A 15659-nucleotide genomic window follows, 5' to 3' on the forward strand; every position below is an offset into this window, starting at 1 on the left:
TATACAATTCAGTGACTTTTAATACATTCTCAATGTTGTATAACCATCAGATCACTAATTCTGGAAAACTCTCATCATGCCAAGAAGAACCCCATGCCCATGGTCATTTCCTATTCCCCTATTCTTCCCAGCCCTTGGCAACCACTAATCTGCTTTGTGTCTCTATGAATCTATTCTGACATTTCATACAAATGGAATCATACAATATGTGACCTTTTGGGTCTTTTTTCACTCTGTATAATGTTTTCAAGGATCAACCAGTACTTCATTCCTTTTTTATGGCCAAGTAATATTTCATTGTATAGATATACCATTTATTGCTTATCCATTCATCAGTCAAGGGTCACTTGAGTTGTTTCTGGGTTGTACTGTTTTCTTTGTAGGAATTCTTAATATATTCTGAATACAACCAACATATTGCAAATATCTTCTCACACTCTGAGGCTGGCACTTTCACTCTCTTAATAGTATGTTTTGATGTACAGAAGTTCTTAATTTTAAGGCAGTCTAATCCCAAGGTCATGAAAAATACTGTATTCTAGAAGCTTTTGCTATTTTACTTTTCATATGTAGATCTATAATCTACCTACATTACATTTTATGATGTGAGATAGGAATCAAGATGCCTAGTTTCTTTGTTGCTGTTGTTTTTTTATTTAAAAAAATTTTTTTAACGTTTATTTATTTTTGAGGGAGAGAGACAGAGCACGAGTGGGGGAGGGGCAAAGAGAGAGGGAGGGAGACACAGAGTCTGAAGCAGGCTCCAGGCTCTGAGCTGTCAGCACAGGGCTCAAACTCATGCATGAGCCATGAGACCATGATCTGAGCTAAAATCGAATGCTTAACTGACTAAGCCACCCAGGTGCCCCTAGAAGGCTAGTTTTTCATATATTTACTGAAAAGACAGTACTGCCTACCTTTCTCTGTAATCCACTCCAATAAATATCTCAACCCCCATAATTATGTTGAAAAATTTCTAGCTAAAGTCACTAACAAAATCTCTTTGCCAAAATCAGTGCTCTAGTGCTAGTCATCACTCTACTTGACTCATTAGCAGTATTTGACACAAATGATCAATCCCTTAGCTTCCTATATACCATATTCTCCTAGTTATCTTCCTACCTTTCTCTTTGTATTCAGTTCCCCTTAATGCATTTACTACCTGCCCTCTAACTATCAGAATGTCCCAGAACCCAGGCTCTGGCTAGCCATCAATCTATATACTCTTTCCCTGTAACAGGTCTGGCTTAAATTCTAGTCATATACTCCTAAATCTTAAATTTATAACTCTAGATTAAAAAAAATTCTTTAATTTATCTTTGAGAGTGCAAGTAGGGGAGGGGCAGAGAGAGGGGGACAGAGGATCTGAAGTGGGCTTCATGCTGACAGCAGCGAGCTCGATGTAGGGCTCAAACCCACAAACCATGAGATCATGACCTGAGCCAAAGTTGGTCACTCAACCAATTGAGCCATCCAGGTGGCCCTATAACTCTAAAATTTTGATTGTGGCAAAATACACATAACATAAAATTTAACATCTTAACTATTTTTAAGTATATAATTCAGTAGTGTTAAATATGTTCACATTTTTGTACAACCAATCTCCAGAACTTTTTCAACTTGCAGAACTGAAACTCTGAGCTTACTAATAACTCCTCTCCACCCTTTCCTCCCCCAGTTCCTGGCACCCGCCATTCTACTTCTGTTTCTATGGATTTGATTACTCTGGATACTACATATCAGTGAAATCATACAGTATCTTTTTGTGACTGGTTTATTTCACTTAGCATAATGTCCTCAACATGCTAATCCATGTTGTAGTGTGTGTCAGGATACTTCCCTTTTAAGGCTGAATAACATTACATTATATATGTGTGTACACACACACACACACACACACACACACACACACACACTTTGTTGATCCACTCATCTGTTGATGAACACCTAGGCTGCTTCCAACCTTTGGCTATTGTACATAAATGCTGCTAAAAACATGGGTATACAAATAAAAAAGCATGAGTGGGGGAGGGGCAAAGAGAGAGGGAGGGAGACACAATCTGAAGCATTGAAATCATTCGTTAAAAAGAAATTAAAATGAATGATTAAAATGGATGATTTCTGAATGATTGAAAGCTGCTGCTTTCAATTCTGTTGGTTATATATCCAGAAGTGGAACTGCTGGATCATTTAGTAATTCTATTTTTGATTTTTTTTTGAGGAACGATCATACTGTTTCACATACTGTTTGCTGGCCATTTGTTTATCTTCTTTGAAGAAATGTCTATTAAAATCCTTTCCCCCCTTTTTAATTGAGTTGTTCGGTTTCTTTGATGTTGAGTTGTAGAATTTCTTTATACATTCTGAATATTAACCCCTTGTCAGATATATGATTTATAAATGTTTTCTCCTATTCCATAGGTTAACTTTTTATTTTATGTGTTCTTTTGTATATACTTCTAGCTTTTATCTTATCCCTGAGTTCCACATTAATCTAACTGCCTACTTGAAATCTTCAAATACTATGTAACAAGTGTTTCAATCATAACTTGTCCAGAGAGAACTTTCAATTCTCCCTTTTTTCATGACACTAGCTTAAACTCAGTAAATGCAACCACCTTTTTTACCAATACGTTAAGCCAAAGGCCTAGTTCTTTAATTCTTATCAAACTTACAATCCATTAGCAAGCATGGTCAACTTATTCTTTAATATGTATAATAACTTCTGATCAGTTATTACTATCATTTCTATCACAGTCTGAGCTACCACTATTTTACTACTGCAGTCGCTCTCAAATTGGTCACCTGCTTACTTTCTTGTTCCACTAAGCACAACATATCTAAATGATTTCATATAACTTTTGCTTTCAAATCCCTTTAATAGTTTCCCATGACATTTAGGAAAAAAAGATCCTTATAATGATCTATAAGGTTCTATATTCTCTATTTTGTATCTATCCCTCTGATAAAAATTTGTACAGTACAACTAAAGCTGTATGTAGCAGCAAATTTATGGCCTTAAATGCAAATAGAAAAAAGAAATCATTAAAATGAATCATCCACATCCTGCAACCCCAGGGGCAGTGGTATGCTGGTGAAGATTTAACAGCGGGTTCTCTGAAAGTAAATAAAAAGATAAGCAGATAAGTGACAGACAAATAAATAAGCAAATAAATAAATAAAAAGTCTCTGAAAAAATAAAAATAAATGAATCATCTAAACATGTATCTCAAGAGGCTAGAAGAAGAATCGCAAACTAAAACCCCCAAAAATAGAATAAAGCAAAAAATAAAGATGGAGCAGAATAAATGAAACAAAAACAAATATAAAATAGGATTCCAGCAAGACTGATCAAGAAAAATAGACTATCTTCCTTACAGATTACATGTGTACTACAAAAAAAAAAAAAAAAAAAACAGTGGAGAAATGTGGCAAACACCAGCCAAACCAAGTGATCAAAGCTAACGTCACCAACAATGGGACAGAACGACATTATATGCCTCCTTAATGATACACTGAGAAGGATATACCACTAATGCAATAATTGTGCCAAGAATGTATAACCTGAATTCAATAAGGGGAAGGACATTCTATAAACTGGTTCATGTTCTTCAAAAGTACCAATGTCATGAAATACAAAGAAAGGTTGAGGAACTTTTCAGATTAAAGTGAAGAGAAATGTAATGTGAAATCCCAAATCAAGTGAACAAAACAATATTGGGATAATTAGTGAATATGAATACAGACAATATATGAGGTAATAGTTTGCATCAATGTAAAATTTCCTGAATTTATGAAATGTAAGAGAATATCTTCATTCTCAGAAAAGATAAGCTTAACTATTCAGGGTAATGAGACTTAACAGAAATGAAATAATAAAGCAAATATGGCAAAATATTAACAAGTGGTGAATCTAGGTGAATGGCATATGGGAGCTCTTTTGCTATTCTTGCATCTCTTAAGTCTAAAATTAATTTAAAATAAATTTCTATCTTATAAAAGAGAGACAGTACAAATAACCAACATTACAAGTGAAAATAGGGACATCATTACAGAAGGAAAGCCATCCCCTCATAGAGTTACATTCTAGTAGAATAACATCCAATAAATGATTACTAAATGAATCAGTGTGTCAGATGGAAAAAAAAAGGCTACAGAAAAATACATTAAGAAGGAAAGAGATATAGTTCCAAATAATGGAAGTGGGGTGTAATTTTATAGTAGTCAGAAAAGCCTTACTTCAGTGACATTTGAAGGGGAAAAAAAGACTGTAGGAGAGAAGACAGTGATGGCTATCTGGGGAAAGAGCAATCCATGCAGAGAATATAGCAAGTCCATAAAACGAAAGTTACATTGGCTTATTAGAGAAACAGCAAGGAGACTAGGATAGCTGAAATCGAGTAAGAGAAAACAGAGACCTGGAGACCAGAGAGATTCAATACAATCTAATAAAACCCCTACGATGTTGCTTGAGGAGCTTTAAAAACTGATTCAAAAACATATTTGGAAAAACAAAGTTTAACAGCCAAAATACTACTAAAGAACAAAGTCAGAGCATTTATCCTACCTATGATAAAGACATCATAAAGACTTAAAGATTAAGACAATGTGGTATTTACACAGCCCTTGACCCAAAGAAAGACCAGAGGCAGACTCACATAAGAAGAATTACAGATCAATGATGAAAGAATAATTTAATAAATGATATTAGAACTAGCTATAGATATAAAGAAAATTACTCTGGTCCCCTACCATACACCATAAATAAACAAACTCTAAATGGATTAAAGACCTACAAATTAAAGGAAAAACTATAAAGCTTATCCAAGATCCAAGATGATCACAACAGCCAAGGTGTATGCCTGCCAGAAGTCAGCTTTATTTGTTCTCCTCCCTGTTGATACCAATAGATGAAGTGAATATGAAAACTGGTTGTTTCACTAAGTTGTTTTGGAAAGACCACACACAATGACAATTATTTAAGAAAAAGCAAAAAAATACAAACAAACATGCTACTAGAAAAAGATTGGTGGTGGTGGTGGTGGTGGCAAAGTAAAAATGAAGTACTCCAAGGATGCCTGAGTGGCTCAATCAGTTAAGGATCAGACTTGTGATTTCAGCTCAAGTCATGATCCCATGGTTCGTAGGATCAAGCCCTGCAAAACAGCCTGCTTGGGATTCTCTCTCTTCCTCTGTCTTTGCCCCTGCCCCATGCACGCTCACTCTCTCTCTCTCTCTAATACACTTAAAAAAAGAAAAAAATAATCCAGAAGTACTCCACATACACACTGTCTTTATGATATCCCACCTCCTTAAAGAAATCAAAGCAAATATCACAGAAAATGCATAAAGTTCATTCTGAAAAGATTTAAAATCTCAATTACAAAGATAGTGTAGACTCACTCTTTCCTGCCTCTCCCTTAAATAAAACTAAAAACCCTAGAAATTAACTATCACACAGCAATAAAATAATTCTGAGAGCTGAAAGGAAGAAGGTTTATTGATTTGGATTCTCTGGCCTTGAGGAACTACCACATGGTGAGTTCTCTGGGTTTTCTTTTTTGTTTTTTTCCTGTTTATTTTTTAAATCCACTAAAATTAACACAGAATGTTAAATTTGTTTTAAGTGTACAATACAGGCATTCAACAATTCTATATATCACTCACTGCTCATCACAATTAAGTGTACGATTAATCCCCTTCACCTATTTCAGCCATCCTCCCTCTCACCTCCCCTCTGGTAACCATCAGTTTGTTCTCTGTATTTAAGAGTGTTTTTTGGATCTTTTTTCTTTGTTTTGTTTCTTAAATTCCACATATGAATGCAATCATATATTTGTTTTTCTCTATTTCATTTAGCATTATACCCTCTAGATCTATCCATGTTGTTGCAACTGGCAAGATTTCATTCTTTTTTGTGGCTGAGTAATATTCCACAGTATATATACACCACATCTTCATCAATTCATCTATTGATGGACACTTGGTTTGCTTCCATATCCGGGCTATTGTAAATAATGCTGCAATATACATATTGCATATATGTACATATATCTTTTCATATTAGTGTTTTCATATTCCTTGTGTAAACACCCAGTAGTGTAATTACTGGATCATATGGGAATTCTATTTCTAATTTTTTGAGGAAATTTCATACTGCTTTCCACAGTGGCTGTACCAGTGTGCACCCCCACCAGGAGGGTTCCTTTGTCTCCAAATCCTAACACTTGTTTCTTGTTTTAGATTTTAGCCATTCTGATAGATGTGAGGTGGTATCAATCTCATTGTGGTTTTGAATTGCATTTCCCTGATGATCAGTAACGGTGAACATCTTTTCAAGTGTCTGTTGGCCATCTGTATGTCTTTTTTGAAGAAATGTCTATTCATGTCTTCTTCCCAATTTTTAATTGGATAATTTGGTTTTGGGTGTTGAGTTGTATTAGTTCTTTACCTATTTTGGATACTAGCCCTTTATTGGATATGTCATTTGCAAATTTCAGTAGATTGTCTTTTAGTTTTGTTGATTGTTTCCTTTGCTGTGTAGAAGCTTTTTACTTTGATGAATAGTTTATTCATCATTTATTCATCCCAATAGTTTATTTCTCTTGCATCAGGCGACATATCTAGAAAAATGCTGCCATGGCCAATGTCAGAGAAATTACTGCCTGTGTTCTCTTCTAGGATTTTTATGGTTTCAGGTCTCATTTTTAGGTCTTTAACCCATTTTGAATTTATTCATGTGTATGATGTAAGAAAGCAGTCCAGTTTCATTCTTTTGCATGTAGCTGTCCAGTTTTCCCAACACCATTTGTTGCAGAGATGGTCTTTTTCTCATTGGGTATGTGTGCTTCCTTTGTCCTAGATAAATTGACCATATAATTGTGGGTTTGTCTGGATTTTCTATTCTGTTCCATTGATCTATGTGTCTAATTTTGTGTCAGGACCATGTTTTGGTTACTACAACTTTGTTGTGTATGTTGAAATCAGCTATTTTCTCCTCATATACATTTTCTCCTTTTATCCTCTCTTCTTCTGGGATCCCTGCAATGTGAATATTATTATGCTTGATGGTATTACTGAGTTCCCTTAATCTATTTTCATTTTTTATTATTCTTTTTTCTTTCTCCTTTCAGCTTAATTGCTTTCCATTATTCTGTCCTCTAGGTCATTGATCCATTCTTCTGCTTCCTCTAGTCTACTATTTACTCTATGTAGTGTATTATTAATCTAAGTTGAGTTCTTCATCTCCGATTGGTTCTTTTTAAATGTTTTCTATCTCTTTATTGAGGGTCTGAGTTCCTCCATCCACTCTTTTCACAAGTCCAGTGATTATCTTTATGACCATTACTTCAAAAAAAATTTTAATGTTTATTTTTGAGAGAGAACATGAGCGGGGGAGGGGCAGAGACAGAGGGAGAGACACAGAATCTGAAACAGGCTCCAGGCTCTGAGCTGTCAGCACAGAGCCCAACTTGGGGCTTGAACTCCAGAACAGTGAGATTATGACCTGAGCTGAAGTCGAATGCTCAACCGACTGAGCCACCCAAGCGCCCCTATGACCATTACTTTAAATTCTCTATCAGGCGTATTACTTATCTCCATTTCACTCATGTCTCTTGCTGTGATTTTTGTCCTGTTCTTTTAAGTGGGACATATTCCCCTAGCTCTCTGTGTCTGTTTCTATGTGTTAGGAAAGTCAGCCATGTCTCCTCTTGAAAATGGGGGCTTATTTTTTTTCATGTTCATTCATTTATTTTGAAAGAGAGAGAACACGAGCAGAGGATGGGGAGAGAAAGAGAGAGAGAATCCCAAGCAGGCTCCACGCAGCCAGCACACGGTCCAGTGCAGGGCTTGAATTCATGAACCTATGAGATCGTGGCCTAAGCCAAAATCAAGAGTCAGACGCTTAACTGACTGAGCCACCTAGGTGCCAGAAAGTGGTGGCCTTATAACGAGGTCCTGTTGTTCCCTCAGTGTAGTATCCTCAGTTTACCAGAATCTGGCACTTTACGGGTGTCTCCTATGTGTGTCACATGTACCCTATTGCTGTGGCTGAGCCACATTTACCTCCAGTCTAGTCATCTGCAAAGGTTCTCTTTGCCTGTTCTGAGCAGATCTTGGCACCTGTGTTGTTAGTGGGCTTTGTCTGTTCTGAGCAGAGCTTGGTGCCTGTGTTGTTAGTGGGCCAGTCTGGGGCTGTTTTGGGCTTGAGGGTTTGCCAGAGATGCAGTAGCACCAAACTTCAAGACACTCTCTTTGTGTTAGTTCCTGAGAGGCTTTCATTGGTGGGCAGGGCCAGCAGTCAGACCAGATGTCAGCCCCCCACCCACTGCTGGGCCCAAGTTCGAACTGGTGTGTGTGGTTATCTTCCCGTTCCCAGGGCAGGAGTCACTTTGAAGTGGTGCTGGCCGCTGTTGGAGGCACTTACACAGTCATGCTTGTGGCCCCACTTTGGAGAACTCCTGCCAGGCCAGGTTGGAGGGGCAAGATCCATAGGAGAACATGGGGGAAGGCATGCAGTGTGAGCAAGGTTTGCACTGGTCTGCAGTGGAAGAGGACCTGTAGCTACTCTAGAGAACAGCTGAGGGCAAGTCCACTGTTAGCAAGGGACAGGGCATACTGTCCTTGGCAAAGTAGGTGGAGAGTGTGCATACTGTGCTGGTTCTTGCAAGTATCTCTGCTGGGAGTCAGGGAGGGAAACGGTGCCCACCAGCTCTTTTGTTCTTGGAGAAGTCTCCCATAGGTCCCTGCCCCTCCAACACACATTCTGAGATTAGCAAATAAATCCTCCTATGTATCCAAGGTGTTTTTCAAATTGCTGCTTCTATGCTATATCTCACCAGGGCTGTTTGTTATGCTGTCTCTTTAAGGGTAGGGATTCAGTTTCCTATCACTGTCCTTGCTCTCCCAGAGTTGAGCCTGCTGAATTTTTAAAGTTCCAGGTGTTAGGTGCCACTGATTTAAGAACTTGTGAAGTTAAGACCCTCTGGCTTTCAAAGCCAAATATTATGGAGATTCATCTTCCCAGTGTGGGTCTCCCATGCCCGGGATGCCTAGGGTGGGGTCTGCTCCTCTTCCTTGTCATTGCCTGTGGTGTCCCTCCCTCCAGCAGACAGTCTTGCAGGTCAGTTTAGCTCCTGCCCACATCTTCGCCCTTCCCATCCTTTTCAATGTGGTGGCTTCCCTACACTTAGCTGTGGACAGTCTGTTTTGGCAGTCTTCAGGTCATTCTCTGGGTTATTCACACTGATGTGGGTGTTACCTAGGTGTATCTGTGGGACAAGGTGAGCTTAGGATCCTCTTATTTTACGATCATCCCAGGAGGTTTTTCCCTGGGTTTTCTTTTTATCTCTCATATACCCCCATAATGGGCACTGGACAGCAGGCCTGCAACCAATAACAGGTGTGCGTGCACATACACACACCAAGGGAAAGCTACTCTGTCTAGCCAAAAGACCAGGAGCAGGGAAGCCCAATAGACTTAGTGGGATTCCTAGCACTTGCTCCACAACCTAGATCCTAGCAACAGTTTCATCAGCTGGCTGCAGAAGCGGCAAGAATTCTCAGTGACCGATCTACCACTAACAACAGCAAGAGAAAGTCTCTTGATGTACAAGCTCCCACTTCACAACCAGGGCACTGGCTGACAGACTGATTCACCCAGAAAGGTACTATTAGCAGAGTGTTGCATCTCCCTGTGTCCTCTGCCCAGTGACATAAGGAAATCCATGCCCAGTGGCTTCTGCATCTCAGTGAAGCTCAATGTATCTCAATGGCTTCTGCCTCCCTCATCCCACACAAGGTAGCCCAGCTACACTGGGGATCCACAGTAGCTTTCTGTCTCTGCAGATATCACCATTGAGCAGGAGTCCCAGCAGTACCAGAATATAAAGCATATCAGAATAGTATTGAAAGGGCTCTGAAAACTAAGCTGCCATTAGAAGTAAAGACTACAAAAGTAGGCCAGATCTATGCACTAAACCTAACAGCATGACTTCCTGCTAACATAGGAGATTTCAATAGATTCAAGTAGACTCAAGACTCTCTTGGGGTGCCTGGGTGGCTCAGTCGGTTAAGCATCCAACTTTGGCTCAGGTCATGATCTCATGATTTGTGAGTTCAAGCCCCACGTTGGGCTCTGTGCTGACAGCTAGGAGCCTGGAGCCTGCTTTGGATCCGTGTCTCCTTCTCTCTCTGTTCCTCCCCTGCTTGCGCTATCTTCTCTCTCAAAAATAAATAAAGGTTAAAAAAATTAAAAGAAAAAAGACTCTCTTAACATAATAACTGAAATGTCTAGGATACAACAAGTCACTGGTCATACCAAAAAAAGGCATGGCCAGGCATCAAAAACTGATAGAAGAATGACACTTTAAAGAAAAACAAAACATTTAGGAGAGTAGGTATCATTTTTCCATGATTCCCTCCATATTAGTTTCTTAGAGCTGATATAACAAAGAACAAAGCTGATGTGGCTTAAAACAAGAGAAATATACTCTCTCACAGTTCTGGAGCATTTATACTGAATCGCAGATATCATCAAAGACCTCTAATGTGTAGAATGGACCTGCCCTTGGCCTCCAGGACCCTACACTTTCCTAGATGACCTCCTTCCTTCCCAGTCATCCCTCTGCCATCTCTACTTCCTCAATGCAATTTTCTTTAACTTTACCAATTTCTAATCAATCTTAATTTTTCCTACTATAACATTAGAACATAGTTCTTGATCCACTACTGTTAACACATAAAAAAAGGTATTCTTGTCACCCAGTAAAGCAACTCATAGGCATTTTTAAAAATTAATAAACACTCTATTGATTGTGTCCTTTGATGAATAGAAGTTTTTAAGTCTGGTGTACTCCCATTTATCTATTTTTGATTTGGTTATCTATACCTTGCTTGGTGTCATATCCCAGAAATCACTGCCAAATCCAATGTCATGAAACTTTTTCCCTAAGTTCTCTTCTAGTTTTGGGTCTTACATTTAGTTCTTTGATCCATTTTGAGTTAATTTTTATATATGGTATAAGGTATGGATCCAACTTTATTCTTTGGCATGCGGATATCCAGTTTTCCCTACACCATTTGTTAATGATACAGTCCTTTCCCCCACTGAATGGTCTTGGTACCCTTGTCTGAAATCATCTGGTCATATGGCTGAGGGTTTATTTCCAGACTTTCTATTCTATTCCACTGATCTATATGTCTGTCTTTATGCCAGTACTACTACACTGTTTGTTTACATAATGCTGTAATTAGGTGTTTTTTTTAATTTTTTTTAACATTTATTTATTTTTGAGACAGAGAGAGAGAGCATGAACAGGGGAGGATCAGAGAAAGAGGGAGACACAGAATCTGAAACAGGCTCCAGGCTCTGAGCTGTCAGCACAGAGCCCGACGCGGGGCTCGAACCCACGGACAGCGAGATCATGACCTGAGCCGAAGTCGGACACTTAACCGACTGAGCCACCCAGGCACCCCTGTAATTAGTTTTGAAATCAGATTTTCCCTAATGTGTCTAAAATAACTTTCCCAGCGTAACATTCTGACCACTTGGCCTACTCCTTGGAACAGCTTCCTGCTTCCTGATCATTGCTCACTCACCTGGGCACTGTTCTCCTGTCACTTCCCTCACAACCATCCAGGGCTCCTTCCCTTGCTCTAATGAAGAGATCACAGCCGGCTTAGAAATAGAAAGTCCTGGTTATAAGAAAAGAAATGGAGATGAAGTGGAAATTAAAGTACCCAAATACTATGATTCAGAACTGATCAAAATAAATAAACTATAGCACAACATGGCACTTGATAAAGTCTACAGAAGAAAAAAGAAAAAATTAAACACTCATATTTAGGTAAACTCAAGATTAAAAAAAACACAAATAAATAGGTGATAAAATGCTACTTAAATTAGATAAGATTTCTGTCCCTACTTTGCTATGAGGAAAAAAAAAAAAAACAGCTTCCTGAGTATCCTTATTTCAGATATTTTTCAATGATATGTGAAAAGTTCTTAGACTGTAACTCCCAAATGCAAATTGTTTAAAAGAGAGCACATTAGTTGTAGGAAATGGAAGTGTTCATTTGAGCACTAAATAGTAAGTGATACTTCTTGATGCAGCCCATTGCTACATTAATTGGGAAAGCTATTTAGTTTTAACCTATGCTAGGGCACCTGCCGGTTTAGTACAGTGGAAATGAAAACAAAAGATGAAGTGGTTTCTTTGACCAGTGAACTAATTAATAATTAATATTAAGTTAATATTAAATAATTAAGCATAAGCTTTCCTGGTACAGAATTCCAATTCTGTCCTTTAATTATCAAGGAAGAATGTCAATTGTAAGTACCAGAGGAAGGTGTAAGGATGGGGAAAAGGGAAAATGAATGTGCACCTCTATCTAGGTGCGCTCATTTCTCTGCAAAGAGAAAAGTCACCTAGTTATTTGAAAAGTAGCCCTAAAATGCATGGGAAAGAAAGCAGAAAACAAGAAACCAAGAAACACATTCTAAATTATAAGAGGCAGATAATTTTACCCAGTGAAACCAAGTTGCTATAGTTCTCCAACATCACATCTTTGTACAAACTCCTCTGCGTAGGGTTCAGGCATTCCCATTCCTCCTGAGAGACATCTATAGCCACATCTTTGAACATCACCAACCCCTAAAATGACAAATCACAGTACTATTTTTGAAATTATAAGAAATATTTTTCAAAAGGAAGGAGAGGTGCTAAAAGAAAACATGCAAGACAGGAGTAGTGTATATAGTGGATAGTGAGTATATAGGCAAAGGTTGGAAGCTTGTGACATGTGTCAAAAAGGGATTCAGGGAACCTGGGGGCTCTAGTCGGTCAAGCGTCTAACTTCAGCTCAGGTCATCATGATCTCACAGTTCATGTGTTCAAGCCCCCTCATTGGGTTCTCTGCTGTCAGCACAGAACCGCTTTGGATCCTCTGCCCCGCCCCTCTCTGTCCCCCCGCTGCTCATGCTCTCTCTCTCAAAAATAAACTAAAAAAGGGTTTAGTGGGACTAACGTGGAGTGCCTACAGGTTCTTAAAAATTCAATTTCTGCAGACACATCCCTTACACAGGGTGGAAAACTGTTAGTCATCTAGAAATTTAAAAAATAAGTAGAGGTTCCCAACTAAGTTAAATAGCTGGAAATTTTTTAATCTTTCCAGATGTGTCATGAACACCTCCATCTTGAGAAAAAGGACTTGAAGATTTTTCTTCATTATTATGATATCATGTCATAAGCATTTTTCACTTTTCAGGCAAATTCTTTAGTAAGTATCTAGTATAGCTTGTACTTTCCAAGGATAGATAGAACAACATTTCCCATCCCATATGCTCTTCTTCAGTGTAATCTGGACATGCCCCCACAACATTTGTATAGGAACTATGTTCTCTGCCCTTGAACCGGATCCTGAGAAAACAAGTTAACTTATTCAACTTAAAGTATAGCAGAAATGACTTCTGAAGCTAGAATATAAAAATGTCTCCCTATCCAGTGAGAACCTACACCAATTCCTATAATGTAGATTTGAAAAAGTAAAAATTGTGGAAAAATTCGAAAATTTCTCATGTGTGATTCAATTAACCATTTTTCCCTGACAACAGCACTTCTGGTGAGGACATCTTAGCTGGGTGGCTGGTTTTTCTCCTACAGTCTCACTCTGCTCTCAATCTCACATTGTCCTCTCTGCTCCTCAGTGCTGGTGCCAACAACTGTCCCTCCTTCTCTAAAATCTAATGTCGTCATTTTATCAGACTATACATGCATTATTTCTACTTATTACAGTGATTAGCTGACATCTGGCTTTTTCCCTCCTAGGAATTTTAGCTCCTGGCTCAGTGCCACTATCTCCAATACTACTCCTATATTAATTCTCAGTAATTTCAAATATCTATATAAGTATTCCAACTATTAACCTGGCCTCCCAATTCTCTCACCTCCTCTCCAATGATCTTGCCTTCCACTCTAGTTTACTCTTCAGGTCACTACCCTAGTAACTGCAACATCTCCAAAATATCAAGTGTCCTTCTCTCTGGTCACCTTTATTATTATTTTTTAATGTTTTATTTTATTTTAGGGAGAGAAAGCAGGGGAGGGGCAGAGAGAGAGAGGGAGACAGAGGATCCAAAGCAGGCTCTGCACTGACAGCAGAAAGTCCAATGTGGGGCTCAAACTCACCAATGACGGAATCATGACCTGTGCCAAAGTCAGACGCTTAATTGACTGAGCCACCTAGCTAGGCGCCCCACCTTTTTTTTTTTTTAATTATTTAATTTCTTTTGAGAGAAAGAGAGAGACAACATGCATGCATGAACAGGGGACGGGCAGAGAGAGAGGGCGAGGAAATTCCAAGCAGGTTCTGTGCTGTTAGAGTGCAATCTCTGGTCACCTTTACATTGTCACTCACCCCACTCATACCTCTTCTCTTCTTACCCAACTCAAATTCTATGTTCAACTAATCATCTAACTTCATAATGACTGCTAAGATGAACTTCCTTTTCATACTTGCTTAGCAAAGCCTGAATCCTAGATAAATCTAACTCTCTTCTTACTCTGTCACTGTATCTATGTAGCCAAACATGACTAGAGAAAACAACCAACCTTAATGACCTTAAATGGTTCAGAACAACAACAAAAAAGATAAACATTCAGAGGTATTATTCCCAACCCTTTCCTTTCCATTGTCTCCCACCTCCTAACCGCTATAGATGAGCAATTTTATAAGTTTTTTTTGTATGTCTTTGCAAAGTTTTTAAGCAATTATAAATACATATGTATGTATTATTTTTCACACTTTTACACAAAAGGTAACGTACTATAATATATGCATTGTTCTGTATTTGATTTTTGAATTCTAAGGTTAATGGTTTCCTTATTTTCCTATAGGTACATATCACCCATTTTTTGTATTTATCATAGTTTATTTAACCAGGCATCTATAAATGGACAATTGGTTGTTTCTAATCTTTTGCTATAAGAAGCAACAGTGCAATGAATACTTCTATAAATGTGTCATTTTGTATATACACAGATATATCTGTAACAGAAAATCTCAGAAATCAGACTGCTAGGTCAAAATGGAAAATGCACTTGTAATTTTGGTAGATGCTATCAAATTTGCCCTCCACAGTGGCTGGACGATTTTCTCAGATACCAGCAATATATGAGAGTACCTGTTTCCTCACAGCAAAGCCAGCAAAGTGTTTTGTCAAAATATTTTGTTTTTATCCATTTAATAAGGTAAAGAAATTGTATGTCAGTAGAATTTTAATTGGTATTTCTTGAATTATTTATTGAGTATTTTTTTAAGGGCTTTTTATGTTTCTTTTCCTGTGAAAATTCTGTTCATATACTTTGACTCTATCCTACTGGGCTGTTGGTCTCTTTTTTAAATTTCTTAGTCTTTATAGGGGTGTCTGGGTGGCTCAGTTGGTTAAGCGTCCGACTTCAGCTCAGGTCATGATCTCATGGTTTGTGAGTTCAAGCTCCCCGTCAGGCTCCATGCTGACAGCTCAGAGCCTGGAGCCTGCTTTATATTCTGTGTGTGTGTCTCTCTCTCTGCCCCTCCCTCACTCGTGTGCACTCTCTCTCAAAAATAAATGTTAAAAAAATTAAAAAATAATAAATTTCTTAGTGTTTATAAATTAG

General features: G+C 38.2%; 1 protein-coding gene across 7 annotated transcripts in view; it reads right to left on the bottom strand.

Annotated features, from left to right (window-relative positions):
- The window catches only part of ZNF461 (zinc finger protein 461), a 36435-nt gene that overhangs the window by 6119 nt on the left and 14657 nt on the right, over positions 1 to 15659 (bottom strand). For 4 of the 7 annotated variants that reach the window (XM_058709419.1, XM_058709421.1, XM_058709420.1 and 1 more), the window contains 2 exons: positions 12530 to 12656; positions 11602 to 11697 (listed from right to left, as the gene is read on the bottom strand). The exons of 1 other annotated variant lie outside the window; for it this stretch is intronic. In XM_058709419.1, the coding sequence (XP_058565402.1) occupies positions 11602 to 11697; positions 12530 to 12656 (223 nt within the window). Of the gene's footprint in view, positions 1 to 11601; positions 11698 to 12529; positions 12678 to 15659 lie in introns of all 7 variants that reach the window. 2 more of the 7 variants (XM_058709422.1, XM_058709423.1) reach the window with 1 other exon arrangement.

This window comes from Neofelis nebulosa, chromosome 17 (assembly GCF_028018385.1).
Source record: "Neofelis nebulosa isolate mNeoNeb1 chromosome 17, mNeoNeb1.pri, whole genome shotgun sequence".
Lineage (NCBI taxonomy): Eukaryota > Metazoa > Chordata > Mammalia > Carnivora > Felidae > Neofelis > Neofelis nebulosa.